This window comes from Leuciscus leuciscus (assembly GCF_965113295.1).
Source record: "Leuciscus leuciscus genome assembly, chromosome: 4".
Lineage (NCBI taxonomy): Eukaryota > Metazoa > Chordata > Actinopteri > Cypriniformes > Leuciscidae > Leuciscus > Leuciscus leuciscus.
In genome coordinates this window covers 21,015,346-21,028,191 of record NC_138728.1, presented here as the reverse complement: position 1 = coordinate 21,028,191, position 12,846 = coordinate 21,015,346, and the positions used below count along the sequence as shown (strand labels likewise).

The following is a 12,846-nucleotide window of genomic DNA, read 5'->3' as shown; positions in this document are numbered from 1 at the left end:
ACCTGAAAATAAAGTCTATTGCATAGATTTTTCATATGAAATATCACTCAGGATGTCAAATGAACAAAATCAGGTTCAGCTGAAAATTTGACTGTGATAATATGCATAATTATGGGTATTGATGTTATTATTATTATTATTATTCAAGGTGATGTTTTTAGGAGAACTAGAGCTGTTTCCATGAGTTCAAATTGAGGGTTACTGCAGCCAAGGCAATTTAAAACAATTAAATATATGTTTTGAGAAAGAAAACACTTATTCTGAAAAATAATGTTCAGCCTCAGTATACAAGATTGAAGTGGAGATATTACCATAGTTTGGTAAATAAAGTGCTAAAAAATACTGTGCCAAAAATAAATATTTCCATAGTATTCTAAGTTTGGGGTTATGTATTTATTGATATATTTCAAGTTTTAAAATGACCATTTTATACAGTACACAACTTTTTAGTTATTGGCAACTTTATATTTACATAATTGCATGTTCATAGATTCTAGATATGTTAATTTATCTTGTTCTAATTTATCTGTTTACATTGTTATCTTGTTATATTTGTATATGAATTATATTGGTGACTGAAGCACTATAACATTTCATATACCATTTCTATAAGTAATATAATATCTGACATATTTGAAATGTTTCCTTTAATTCAAATGTATTTCATCCTGTTGCATTAAAACATATTATTCTTTATATTATATATATATATAATTATTATAATTATTTTATTTTTTACTTCAACTGGATAAATAATTTGTTTGATTTTGGACTTTTTCCCATATATTCTTTGTTGCTACTGTATTATTACACTATATAAGTGGACACCCCCTCCAAATACTCCAACTAACTAACTGATAAGAACAGTTTTTAATACAGGTGCTCAATCAAGATAATGCTTGAATATTTGTTAATCATATTTCCTGTACTGGGAGTTCTTCCAGTTAGTCATTAGCTTTCCTCATTTGAGCCTCTCATCCATGTAATCTGAAGGGACATTCAATTAACAGATAATGTCATATGATGGCTTAGGGGTGTATCACTGCCTGTCATAGCACAAGGGAGGGGCTTAATGGAGGAATTTACTCTGGGGGACCAATAGGAGGCGGCTCTCAAAGGGTGGAGCGTCTAGGATGGTTTCTGGACATTGCAAGTTAACCAAGTTCTTATGGTTAATTATTAGCCCTAGATTTTGACACTATTTGTTAAATGTGTTCTTTATTCTTTTAGAATAAATCACTTAAAAAGTGTGCTTGTGCTATCTTTCTTTCAAATAAATGATGGATTATTTTACAGTATCTGTGCAGAGGGCTTTAACTTCATTGTACTTAAGATAGTATAACTAGTTGATGTAACTTTATAAAACAATGTAGTTGATATTACTACTTGAACTTAATATGGGTTAAGATTTAGGGGTATGATCAGGTTTAGTACATAGTTATTGAATACATAGTACACACATGTAGAACAGGACTGTAAAAAATGGTTACTTTTTATTTTAAGGTGAAACATGAACATGAAACAAAAACAACCGTGACACTGTGATCATACATTTAATTGCTGAGTAATATTAATAAACTACATGTACTTGCTATAGGGTTAGGATTAGGGTTTGGTTTAGGTTTGTTGCATGTAATTATGCATAATTTATTAGTATACAAGTAACATGTAACAATGACTCTGTAAAATATAATTTTTTATTATAACATTATAGTGTAACAATGTGGCAATAGTTTTTGAGGCAATTATTTTAGTAATGCCATAGTGCTTGCAATGTTATTACTGTTACAAAAATACATGACTATACATTTAACATTATTTTACTGTCCCATTATGAAATGTCCCATTAGATCTATGGTTAGATCACCATATAGCGTTTGGAAACTATAAGTAAGAGAATTGTAAAGTGTTTTACTGATAGCATTTTTACAGTCGTTTACCATTTTACAGTCGTTTACCATTTTACAGTGTGCACAATAGTTAAAGACATTTAACACTTCGCTTCGTGTCGTGATCCCATTACCACCTCGGATGTGCATTATTTTTTCTAATAATTCAACGGCCTGTCGTCAATTATTCCTTACGTAATATACAGGAAAGATAAGACTATAAAATGCACTGACCGCTCTGGATCTTTGTCCGAATCCTCTGTAATCTCTGTGTATTGTATGCCTAATGCAACTTTTATGACCGCAATCTGCAGTGAAAAATTCATATTAACTACACTTGGGGGCATCATTCGCTTTCCAGACAGCATACATTTTCTACAAGAGACCTGATCTCAAAGTGCAGCAAGAAATTGGAATTCCACTCAATGAGGCTCTTAGAAGGGACGATTTGCTGAAGGTGCAAAATTGCTGCAGGGTTAGTGGCAAATCACACAACACTGTCATCTGAGCATCTCTCATTCCCTCCCTCTTGTCTCTCAAATACACACGCTCTCCTTCTCTTTGCAAGTCCTGTGATGTAGATTTATGTCCCCTGTCACAGTATTAAAAGATGAAATTCCTCAAAGTTGTCCTGCTATCTGTGCATGCCAGGGACCCATGCAGCTCAATAACCTCTGCATTGATTTAACGCATCTGCAGGCCACACGTGCACAATGAGAAGCTGTGCACAACCTCTAACACTGCAAACAAATTGTCTTCCCAATGAGTATTTGTGTCTAATTACGCAGTTAAAATGTTTTAAAATCCTTAAAACGAGATGAATATACTAGACAAGCAACACAGATCAATTTGAAAAAAAAAACATTCCTCTACTTAGGTACGTTCCTATATACAATTCACTGCAGTTTCCAGCTAAAATGAAAACTAGTGCAAGTAAAACACCAAAAACTTTTGCTTTTGCTTTTTTTTTTTTCAGACAAATTATGATTATACAAAAAGAGCTCAAAGACTTGTAGAAGAGAGCGGAAATAGCATGGTTGCTTCAGTAAACTCGTTTCTATCTCACGTTTGGTTTTGTTAAAGGCATCGGTTAGGTTAACGACAGGGCTTAGTATAGGTGGTACGTTAATTAAATGAACGTTCACATTGGCTGTTCATGCATTACAATATGTGAACAAGCAAACTGAATGGGTAGTGCACCATTTTTGGTTGTATGTTAACAGTTTCCCCCTATGTAATCACGTTTTGTTGTCACCATGAGCCTCGCAGGTTCATTGTGGGGTGTAATTAGCCTCTATTGATTTGAGGGCAGCGTACAACAAAGTGATGAAAACCAACTCTGACAACTCCAATTCTGTGCCTGTCGCTTAACGATTGCAGGCAATGACAAACCTAATGTGAGTAACCTCTGATTTGCTGTTGACATTGTGGCTGGCTGGATTTGGATATAAGTCTTTTCATTCCCAAGAAAAGTGACAAAGAGTTGTTGACATTGTGGCTGCATTTGGATATATGTCTTTTTATTCCCAAGAAAAGTGACGAAAAGTGCCAGTTTTGATAGAGACACAGAAACTACTAAAATATGCCCTTGAAGTAACTCAGTGTCTTGGCTAGCCCCATGATATATGAATATTCAATTACATATACATTGATGTAACACTCTTAATAGCTTTCCCTTGTCGTCATACAATGCATCAGGCTCCCACCTTTTAAGCCAACCAGAAGAGCCTCTTTAACCTTTAAAGATTTAATGTTCACATGCAGTCAGTTTGAAGTAAAATTATAGTGGTTGGCAATAGACATTGACATTGAAGTTGTGTCATTGCTTGGCGTATATTATATAATTCAATCTAATAATGTAATAAAGGGCTAATAGAAAAAAATTAAATAAAAAATACCACACCAAAAGATTTCAGATTGACTCCTGCAGTTCTTTTACAGTTCAAAACACACATTACCTTTTCATTTTAATGATTCAATTAATTAAAAGCACTAGGCCTTTAATCCATTGACAGAATTTGCCGTTGGAACATATTTTTACACATTCCAAACCCATATGCCATTTGCCCAGTGAGTGGTAGAGTGTTGTGCTTCACACAACATGAAATGGATGGGATTCATACCAGTGTTCTTGGTCAGTTTCCCAAATATTACTCATAGGAGAGGTGCTTTTGTAAAGCTGACTTCTTTTATGAGAGCTGTCCAATTCTGTTAACAGGACACATGGAATTCTGAGGTTACTCACCCAGCATTTGATTGAGACTTTAAAGAGATTGCTTTGGCAGTGGATTACCCCAAACATTGACCCCATCTGCCACTGGTCAGCGAACAGATAGTCAAGCATACTGCAAACTGAAGTTATGGTTTCACCTTATTTTGATGGTCCCTTTAACACATGTTGTTGTCTATAAGTAACATTGCACCTACATGCCTACTAACTCTCATTAGAGTATTAGTAGAGTATTGGTAGACTGGTATATGGTTAGAATAAGTTGACATATAGTTGCAAAGTTACTTATAGTCAGTAGAGTGTCTGTTGGAGGACCATCACAGAGTTATCAGATATTAAGCAGACAGTATACTAATACTCTAATGAGAGTTAGTTGACATGTAGTTGCATAGTTACTTATAGTTAACAGAATGTTCAAAAAGGACCATCAAAATAAAGTGTTACCAAAGTTTTTGGTTGAATCATTGTTGCCGTGTCAATGTTTTGTTTAAAATTTAACGTATGCAAAAAACATCTGTGAATAAAGCACTGATTCCATCCCATGTGTCACTTCCTGGGAAACTGGCGCAAAGTATCAATAATAAAAGTGGAGGTTGCTGCAAACGGGGAAGCCAATGTGGCTCTTTATTCCAACATAATAAATTACTTGCGCTTCAGAGCAAACAGATGAAACTCAATATAACATGACAGCGTTTGGAGGCGGATGCCTGATGTTTGGGAGTGCAATCGTGTGAGACAGTTCTAGGAGGTAATTATACCAAATCATTTTGATGACAGACTTTGGTTCAGGCATTTCAGAATGATTAAAACAACATTTGAGATGGTGTGTAATGAGATTAGTCTGCTGGTTAGTCCAGTTATGCCGTTCCACCGTCCCAGTTCTGGCAGAAAAAAAATGCATTGTCATTGCACCGTATAAGTTAGCCACATGCGCCAAATCCAGAGTTGTGGGGGAGACATTTGGCTTCAGCAAAACCAGTTTTCTGAGCAATTTTTCTGAAACAATTATCCAATCACATTATCTGTTGAGGCAAAGTCCCATCCAAATGTTTGTGTTTCCAGCATAGTTTATGTGCATGTCTTCTTATTGGATAAAATAAATTCCTGTCAATTGAGCGGATAGGTTTTATATCCCAAAATTTGCATACAAATATGTGGATGGAAACATAGCTAGTGACTTTTTGGGAGAATCTATAAATTACATTGTCTGTAAAGAGTAAGGATAAGAGTATTATAACATGACTTCAGGCAAACTCCAACTGGAATGTTGGATGTTTCTTCTTTCCACCCAGCCAGATTTATGAGGTGTGCATACTGTTGTTATCTCACACATTTTCAAATTTCATATCTTGGCAGAAATAAAACTGTAAATCAGTTGCTATTATGACCTCTCTTGCTAGAAATAGATCAGATACCTGTATGGACAGACAGTTCTGGGCAGTTTCCCCAGATTTTCACACATTTTAAATGAGCAAGACTATTGCTCAACAAAGCTCTAACTCTAGTTTTAAACTTTGGCGTTAACTTATCTCACCCCCTTTGTGCCGTCATGTTTGTGGGATTATTTTTTTTTGCCCATCACCCAGCATCAGTGTATGACCTCACTGGATGCTCTTGTGTCTGAATGGGATCAAATCCCCGGAGCCATGTTCCACCATCTACTGTAGTGGAAAACTGTTGTGGCAGCAAAGGGAGGACAAACTTTCCATTCATGTCCATGATTTTATAATTAAATGTGCAACAAGCAAATAAAAATGTGGTGTTTGGGTATCTGGATACTCTTGGCCGTGATCTTTGTCATTCCTGCATGGAGGCACATTGTTATTTTCTTTAGAGGATGCTCTAAATTCCCTTTCCTACAGAGTTTAGCTCCAGTCCTAAACAAATGCCATACTCATTGGAAAAACATTCCTGTGGCAACATTTTTGCAAAACGCAAAATACGTACCAATACGTACATCTCCCTGCAGTTTCTAAAAGAAATGAACACTAGAGGCAGTAAAACAGGAAACACTTTTAATCGTTTTCACAAATGATTACGATGATTAATGATTATGATTACAGGGGCAGATTATGGATTAATAGAGACTTGTTTTCACACGGCTCCTTGCACAATTATGGACCTCAAAACACTTTTTACCATAGTGCATGATTTGTAAACTAATATATTTTGGAGTTTGCATCACCTAACCAGCTCCATATGTTCAGTTTTACTGACTTATTAAGCTTGCTCAGTAGCTCAGTTGGTACAGAATTGTACTTATGATGCGAAGAGCTCGGGTACGAATCCTGTAAAAGACGAGTCACGATATAAGAGCTCAAAGTTAAAAAACAAGTTTAAATACCATGGTTACGATTACATTTTTATGTCGCATTTGCTTTTGTTAACACTATCGGGAAGGTTTAGGGTATAATAATATAGTGTTGGTGTATGTTATTATGAAATGTGATGGAACATTAATCTTTTAGCGCCACACACCTGTCATTTCAATTCAGAACTGCAGTGATACGTACAAACTCTGACGTAATAAAACATTGCCATATTCACGCTCATCTTTTCCGGAAAAAAATGAATATGTTTTTAGCGCCACTCACTGGACATTTTACTTTGAAACTGTTGAGAAATGTGCTTGACGCAACGTATTTTGCGTTTGGCAAAAATGTTGCCACTGTATGTTTTTTCAAATGAGCCTGGGTTGATAAATACACTTGAACAGCTAGTCAACCTCTCTGAATTACTTTTCAATCTATTGGCATTACTGCAATCTTCCAGGCAGATGCTTTGGAGAACATTTGGGCTGCAGTGTGCATCAAGGTGGCTCGTTTGCTAAACTTGAACAGCCAATCAGAGTTCTCTCTCTCACCAATGGGCCAACACCGATTCTACGTGTTAAATAGACCAAAAAATAAATAAAAAAACAGACAACGTCAAACTACAGCCAACGGTGCAGAACACACTGAAAAAACTAAGTCGGACGACACTATATAATGGCCTGACGTTACCCAACGGCCGACCATCAGCTTGGTGTGTCCCTGGCTATAGTAGAGACTAATTGGGACAGATGTGTTGCTACAGCAAACTATACTTTCACATCTTACTCAAAGACTCATCATCTTACTTTCAAATAAAAGAGTTCATTATCATTTGTACTCTGTAATCATGTGAGATATAGTAGATGTAGATGCGCCTTATAACTCAATGTATTGCTATGTAATTACTATGTTATTACTACAACAGTACATAAAGTCTTGGCAACAGAATTTCACATTATTGTCTTCATTAATATTTTATTTCACATCTTTAAGTAAACGTATCCTCATCTAATAAGTTTTTGTAAACCACACATATGGTCAGTTTAACTGTCTAACTGTCTTAACAGTATAGGCCTATCAAGCATTTATTGATTTTCAAATCTATTTTATTCACCTCAATATCTTTACAAGCCAATTATAAATGTATCAGTCATAAATAGGAGCCTGGTATACTGATAAAGTCATGCCTTTGAGGTCATTTTTGGGAGACATCATGCTGTCTGTATTTTAGGCACTATGCCTGCTTCATTTTCAAATCCTTACAAGCTCTTTCAATGTTAGAACGGAGCACTTTTCTAAGGGGATATCCCATGGCAACCAGACTGGCACAAGAGTCGTTGCACACAAAAGCACACACTGATACACAACTAATACGCACACACACACGCACACAAAATATTGGATCACGGCAATCGACTCTTATTTGGTAGCCTCGGGCTCTCAGTGTGGTAAAGCGATAATTCTATCAAACAACAGGTCGAAGTTTATTATCTGCAGCTCAATACCAGCCACAGGAACACCAGGGCATAGAGGGCCCCTCCAGATACATAGAGCGAGAGAGAGAAAGGGAAACTTTTTGCCCTAGCTGGGACATTGGGTCAGTTTCTTTTGGTTCTGTTGTGAATGAAGGCGCTGGGTAGTTGGTATAGTCCAACAGTTAAGATCTGTTAAGTCACTTGTGGATACGTTTGAGTTCACCTCTAGCTGGTGGCATCTCAACTCACCTGACTGCCGAATAAAGACGTCTCAGAGGTACAGTTATTTCCTTCTCTTATAGTGTGGTAAAAATGTAATGCGGTGGGAACTCTATTGTCTATTGATGCAAACCTTGATCAATACGTCTGTATTCAATTTCCTCTGAAGTTTGTAGTCACTTAAAAGCTGTTAAAGGATGCAGAGGAAATGTTGGAGATTTTTCAAATACTCTGTGAGCCTGAAGCCAACTTGATTCACATTGAATTGCTTACTGTGAACTACCATGGTTTAATGATACTGTTTCCAGATGTATAATGACTGTTCTTTAAATGAAAACAATGAGGAATCTGAGGGTGATTTTGTTATGCATTGGCATGCAGGTTGGAGACTTTCAAGGTTTTAGTTAATCACAAATAAAAGTTGATGAATTCAACACATCAGTACGACATGGACAAGAATTAGTGTCTTCATTAAGTCAATCTGATAATCAGCACGTCTGTCAGGAAAGTTAATGATTCTCTTGAACTGCCCCGTCTGTAGAATGAAGGTGGTTTAATTGGATTTAAAGTGAAATTACAAGGTTGAGTAGAGCTAGGACAATTTATACAGATACTATATAAGTAAAACATATGCAAAAAACAAACAGATTCTGTATCTTACTGTATATTGATCACAAAGCATAAGTTGACAGTATAAGACATTGTAAATATTAACCTATACACCACAATGGCCCTGTCACATACTTTATACAGTCTTGTGGACTTAAAATGGCTGCCACGTGTCCGTTAAGTCCATGAAACCGTAGGGTTTGAGTTCTGAAGTTTGAAGCGAGCTCCGCAGCAGACTTCTTCCCGACAGTGAAAGCAGCGTTACGTCACGAAAGTGCGGACTCGTAGGAAGACCACAAGTGTTTAGGGAGCCATTTGGGACAAGGCCTATGTAATCCTTGTACAAAATTATGAGCCTTTATTTTATTGTTTACATAAAAACATAACATTTTTCTACACTTTTACACTACTTTACAGTATATTTGTGAAAAATATTTCCCATACTGTCATCACAGTGAAGTATAGCAGGACATGATGATTGATGTAGCACAATTGTGCTGTGGAATCACAATGATAATCCATGTCTACATTGCAATTATCTCATACTGTGTATTTACACATTAATAGTGTGATAACATAACTATGTTATAACCCCAGTTGTTTATCAAGTTCTATACTATAATTTAGTACAACATTACCACTTCCAGTTCTGATCAATGGTTTACTGCAGAAACAAATATCTAACCTGCATTGATTTCACAGTAAAATTCTAAATGCATTATTTACAGCAATATATTACTGTTAAATATATTTTTTTTAATCTTTGCTTTTTTACACTGTGACATAATGTTTTTCCCAGAAATCCCATTCAAAGTGTTGTGTTTGAATGAGCAAACATTCACAGTCAGTTGCCCTGCACTTGACAACTCAATAATACATTACTGGTCTGAGGTGGATTATTATCTGACGGTGGTGTGACGGTGTTCCTGTGATGGGGAAGACTGGCCAGAGCACGGTGGACCTCAACTCACCCTCAGACGTGAAGCAGGCTATCCCGTTTGAGGACCTTCGTCACAACAGTGTTCCTGTAGAAGAGGAGAAGGAGAATAAAGTACCGGACAGAGGAGCGTGGAAGGGAAAATTTGACTTTCTGCTGTCCTGCGTTGGATATGCCATTGGGCTTGGAAATGTGTGGAGGTTCCCATATCTTTGCGGAAAGAATGGTGGAGGTAAGAGAAAACTGACAAAGCTATTACTGTTAAAGGAACACGCTGACTTTCTGGGACTTTAGCTTATTCACCGTATCCCCCAGAGTTAGATCAGTCCATGCATACCCTTCTCATCTCCGTGCGTGCCATAACTCTGTCTGACGCACCCACTGCTAGCCTAGCTTGGCACAAAGACTGGAGGTAAACGGCTCCAGCTAGCATACTGCTCCCATTAAGTGACAAAATAACACCAACATTTTGCTTTTGACATGTTGTGATTTGTATAGTCACAGCGTGTACAAATAACAAGGTTAGATGAGACACAGCCATCTTCTAACCGTATACATACTGGGAAATATATTCTCAGAAGGCGAAGCACTGCTACTTCTGCGGAGTGAGATGCTCGCAGCACCTGAGAAGCCCCGTGGTGAGGAGCAGAGAGTTCGCTCAGAGTTGGAGTAAATCACTCCGCCCAAGTAGCAGTGCTTCGCCTTCTGAGAATATAGTTCCCATTATGTATACGGTTAGAAGATGGCTGTGTCTCATGTGACCTTGTTATTTGTATACGCTGTGACTATACAAATCACAACATGTCAATAGCAAAATGTTGGCGTTATTTTGACATTTATTGGGAGCAATATGTTAGCTGGAGCCGTTTACCTCCAGTCTTTGTGCTAAGCTAGGCTAGCGGTGGGTGCGTCAGACAGAGTTACGGCACGCACAGAGATGAAAAGGGTATGAATGGACTTATCTAACTCTGGGGGATACGGTGAATAAGCTAAAGTCCCAAAACGTCGGCGTGTTCCTATAAGCTGCTGAGAAGATATGCCTGGTTGGATCAATACGCTTTCCAAGTTTTGGGAGTAGGTTTAGGGTTGGGGTTTGAATAACATTCTTGCCATTTAATCAAACATTTGCCTCTGATTTTAGGTGTAGTTAATGGTTAGTTTAGGTGTGGGATATGAATAGGACTTAGTTTGACAAGAATATTGTGCCAGGGCCAAGAAATGTTGTTCCCATGACCCAGAAACAGTTTGAAGAAGCAAGATTGGCATGTTATATTGTAGAATATCAACCCAGTTTTTACTACGGAAAAGACCAGTGGTGTGTTTCCCAAAAGCATACCAACTATGGTTGCAAGTTCCGTTGTTAGTTGAATGTGTTTCCCAAAATCATAGTTCCAACAAACATTCACAAACATGGAAAATGTATTATAAACACAGTTTCTTGTTAGTATGACATGGACTTAGATCATGCTCTTGAGCAAAGTAAGACAGCTAATATGCAGTACAATCTATAGTTTGTAGTGCATATATCTAGTAAAATTCTGTAGTAGGAATAGCCCTCAGATGCCATATTCGTTAAAGCAATAATCTGACATTTACTTGATTTCAAACAGATACATTAGCATAAGTTATTACTCCACTGCTTGTGTGATAATGCCATTAATGCCAGTTATATATTGTTGAACCAATGTGGCCTGAACTATTGGATGTGAGACAAAGTCACTAATGGTTTTAGGAAACAGTCATGACTGCATGGATGAACACTAGCATATATTACAGTTATGGTGCTGGTCTGTACCATGGGATGTTGGTGTGCCTTGGTTCTTATCAGATTTCTTAACCAGCTTGACCGGCAAGACAACCAGCCATTCCAAGTGAAATGATTTCACAAGTTTCTACTGTAGAGGATATAACCCATTGACTACTCTACCAAACACCAAAATACATTTCAGCTATCCAAAAGGTGATTGACCAAATAGCACGCAGAATCATGCTTCAATTATTTTTCTTTTCTTCTAGATGCTAATTTTGCATATAGAAACTCTAGTGAGGACACATTTGATGTGATTAAGAGATAATTGTCGATTCATTAAGTGATAAGCTGCTTCCTCTCAAAAGCAGTTTATTTAGCGTACTGAAACATCCACTTCCATTAAAAAATGGCCTCTTGTCTTACCTTTACAAGTGAATTTTGTATTACTTTGTCTTTAGGAGCTTTTCTCATCCCATACTTCACTACTCTGGTATTTGCTGGTATCCCGCTCTTTCTGCTAGAGACATCATTAGGACAGTACACATCAGTAGGGGGACTGGGAGTATGGAAATTAATACCCATGATGAAAGGTGAGAAATATTTACATACACATTAGCTATTTGGGGAGTTCTTACTGAGTATCATTGCCTCACTGTATGTTTTGTACCGTCATCAAATTACAATCTGTTTTAGAAGCCAGAATTTGTTATACATAATAACATTAAACCAATGTCTAGTGGTGGAACTACTTGTTTTTTCAACCAATGGCAGATGGGGTGTGTTTGAAACTTTTTTGAGTCAATAGTTTTGTAGTTCTATTTGGTGACTCTAACAGCGCAGAGAGGACCTATTATGAACTTTTTCAGTCTTGATTTTGGTTTTGTTTTCTACTAGAATAGGTTTTCATGCATTCATTTAATTACATTTTTTATTATATGTTTACATATTTTACATTATTGCAGCTCCTCTCTTCCCTGTAACGCTCTCTTTAGTTCTGAATCGAATGGACCAGTTGTGATTGGTCAACAGTTTCAAGAGTGTTTCGGAAAATTCACTCTCACAATAGTTTTAGCATGTTAATGGATATGATAATGTAAATGTATTTGGTATTGGCGACTAGATCGGATGAGCAGGCTGTTGCTGAGCAGGTATGCCAATGATACACAGACAAGCTGCAGTGTACATTTAAGATATGCTGCTGCAGCATGAATAGGCATATATAAATCCTGAAGCAGATCTAGGCATGTGGAGCTGGGGGAGGTAGAAGGTTCACAGAGGATATCTGATAGCGCACTCCAGGACCAGCTTACAGCAAACACTGAACCAGACTATTTAAATGTTGAAAAAGCAAGCTCATTGGCTGCAGAATCTGCAAAGACCAATCAGCTTTTGTCATGTGGTAAATTATGTGATTGCTAGCAGATT

At 37.1% G+C, this 12,846-nt stretch overlaps 1 protein-coding gene across 1 annotated transcript in view; it reads left to right on the top strand.

Annotated features, from left to right (window-relative positions):
* The window catches only part of slc6a1l (solute carrier family 6 member 1, like), a 65,036-nt gene that overhangs the window by 30,878 nt on the left and 21,312 nt on the right, over positions 1 to 12,846 (top strand). The window contains exons 17-18 of the mRNA XM_082167470.1: positions 9,648 to 9,903; positions 11,880 to 12,011. Of these exons, the coding sequence (XP_082023596.1) occupies positions 9,648 to 9,903; positions 11,880 to 12,011 (388 nt within the window). The remainder of the gene's footprint in view (positions 1 to 9,647; positions 9,904 to 11,879; positions 12,012 to 12,846) is intronic.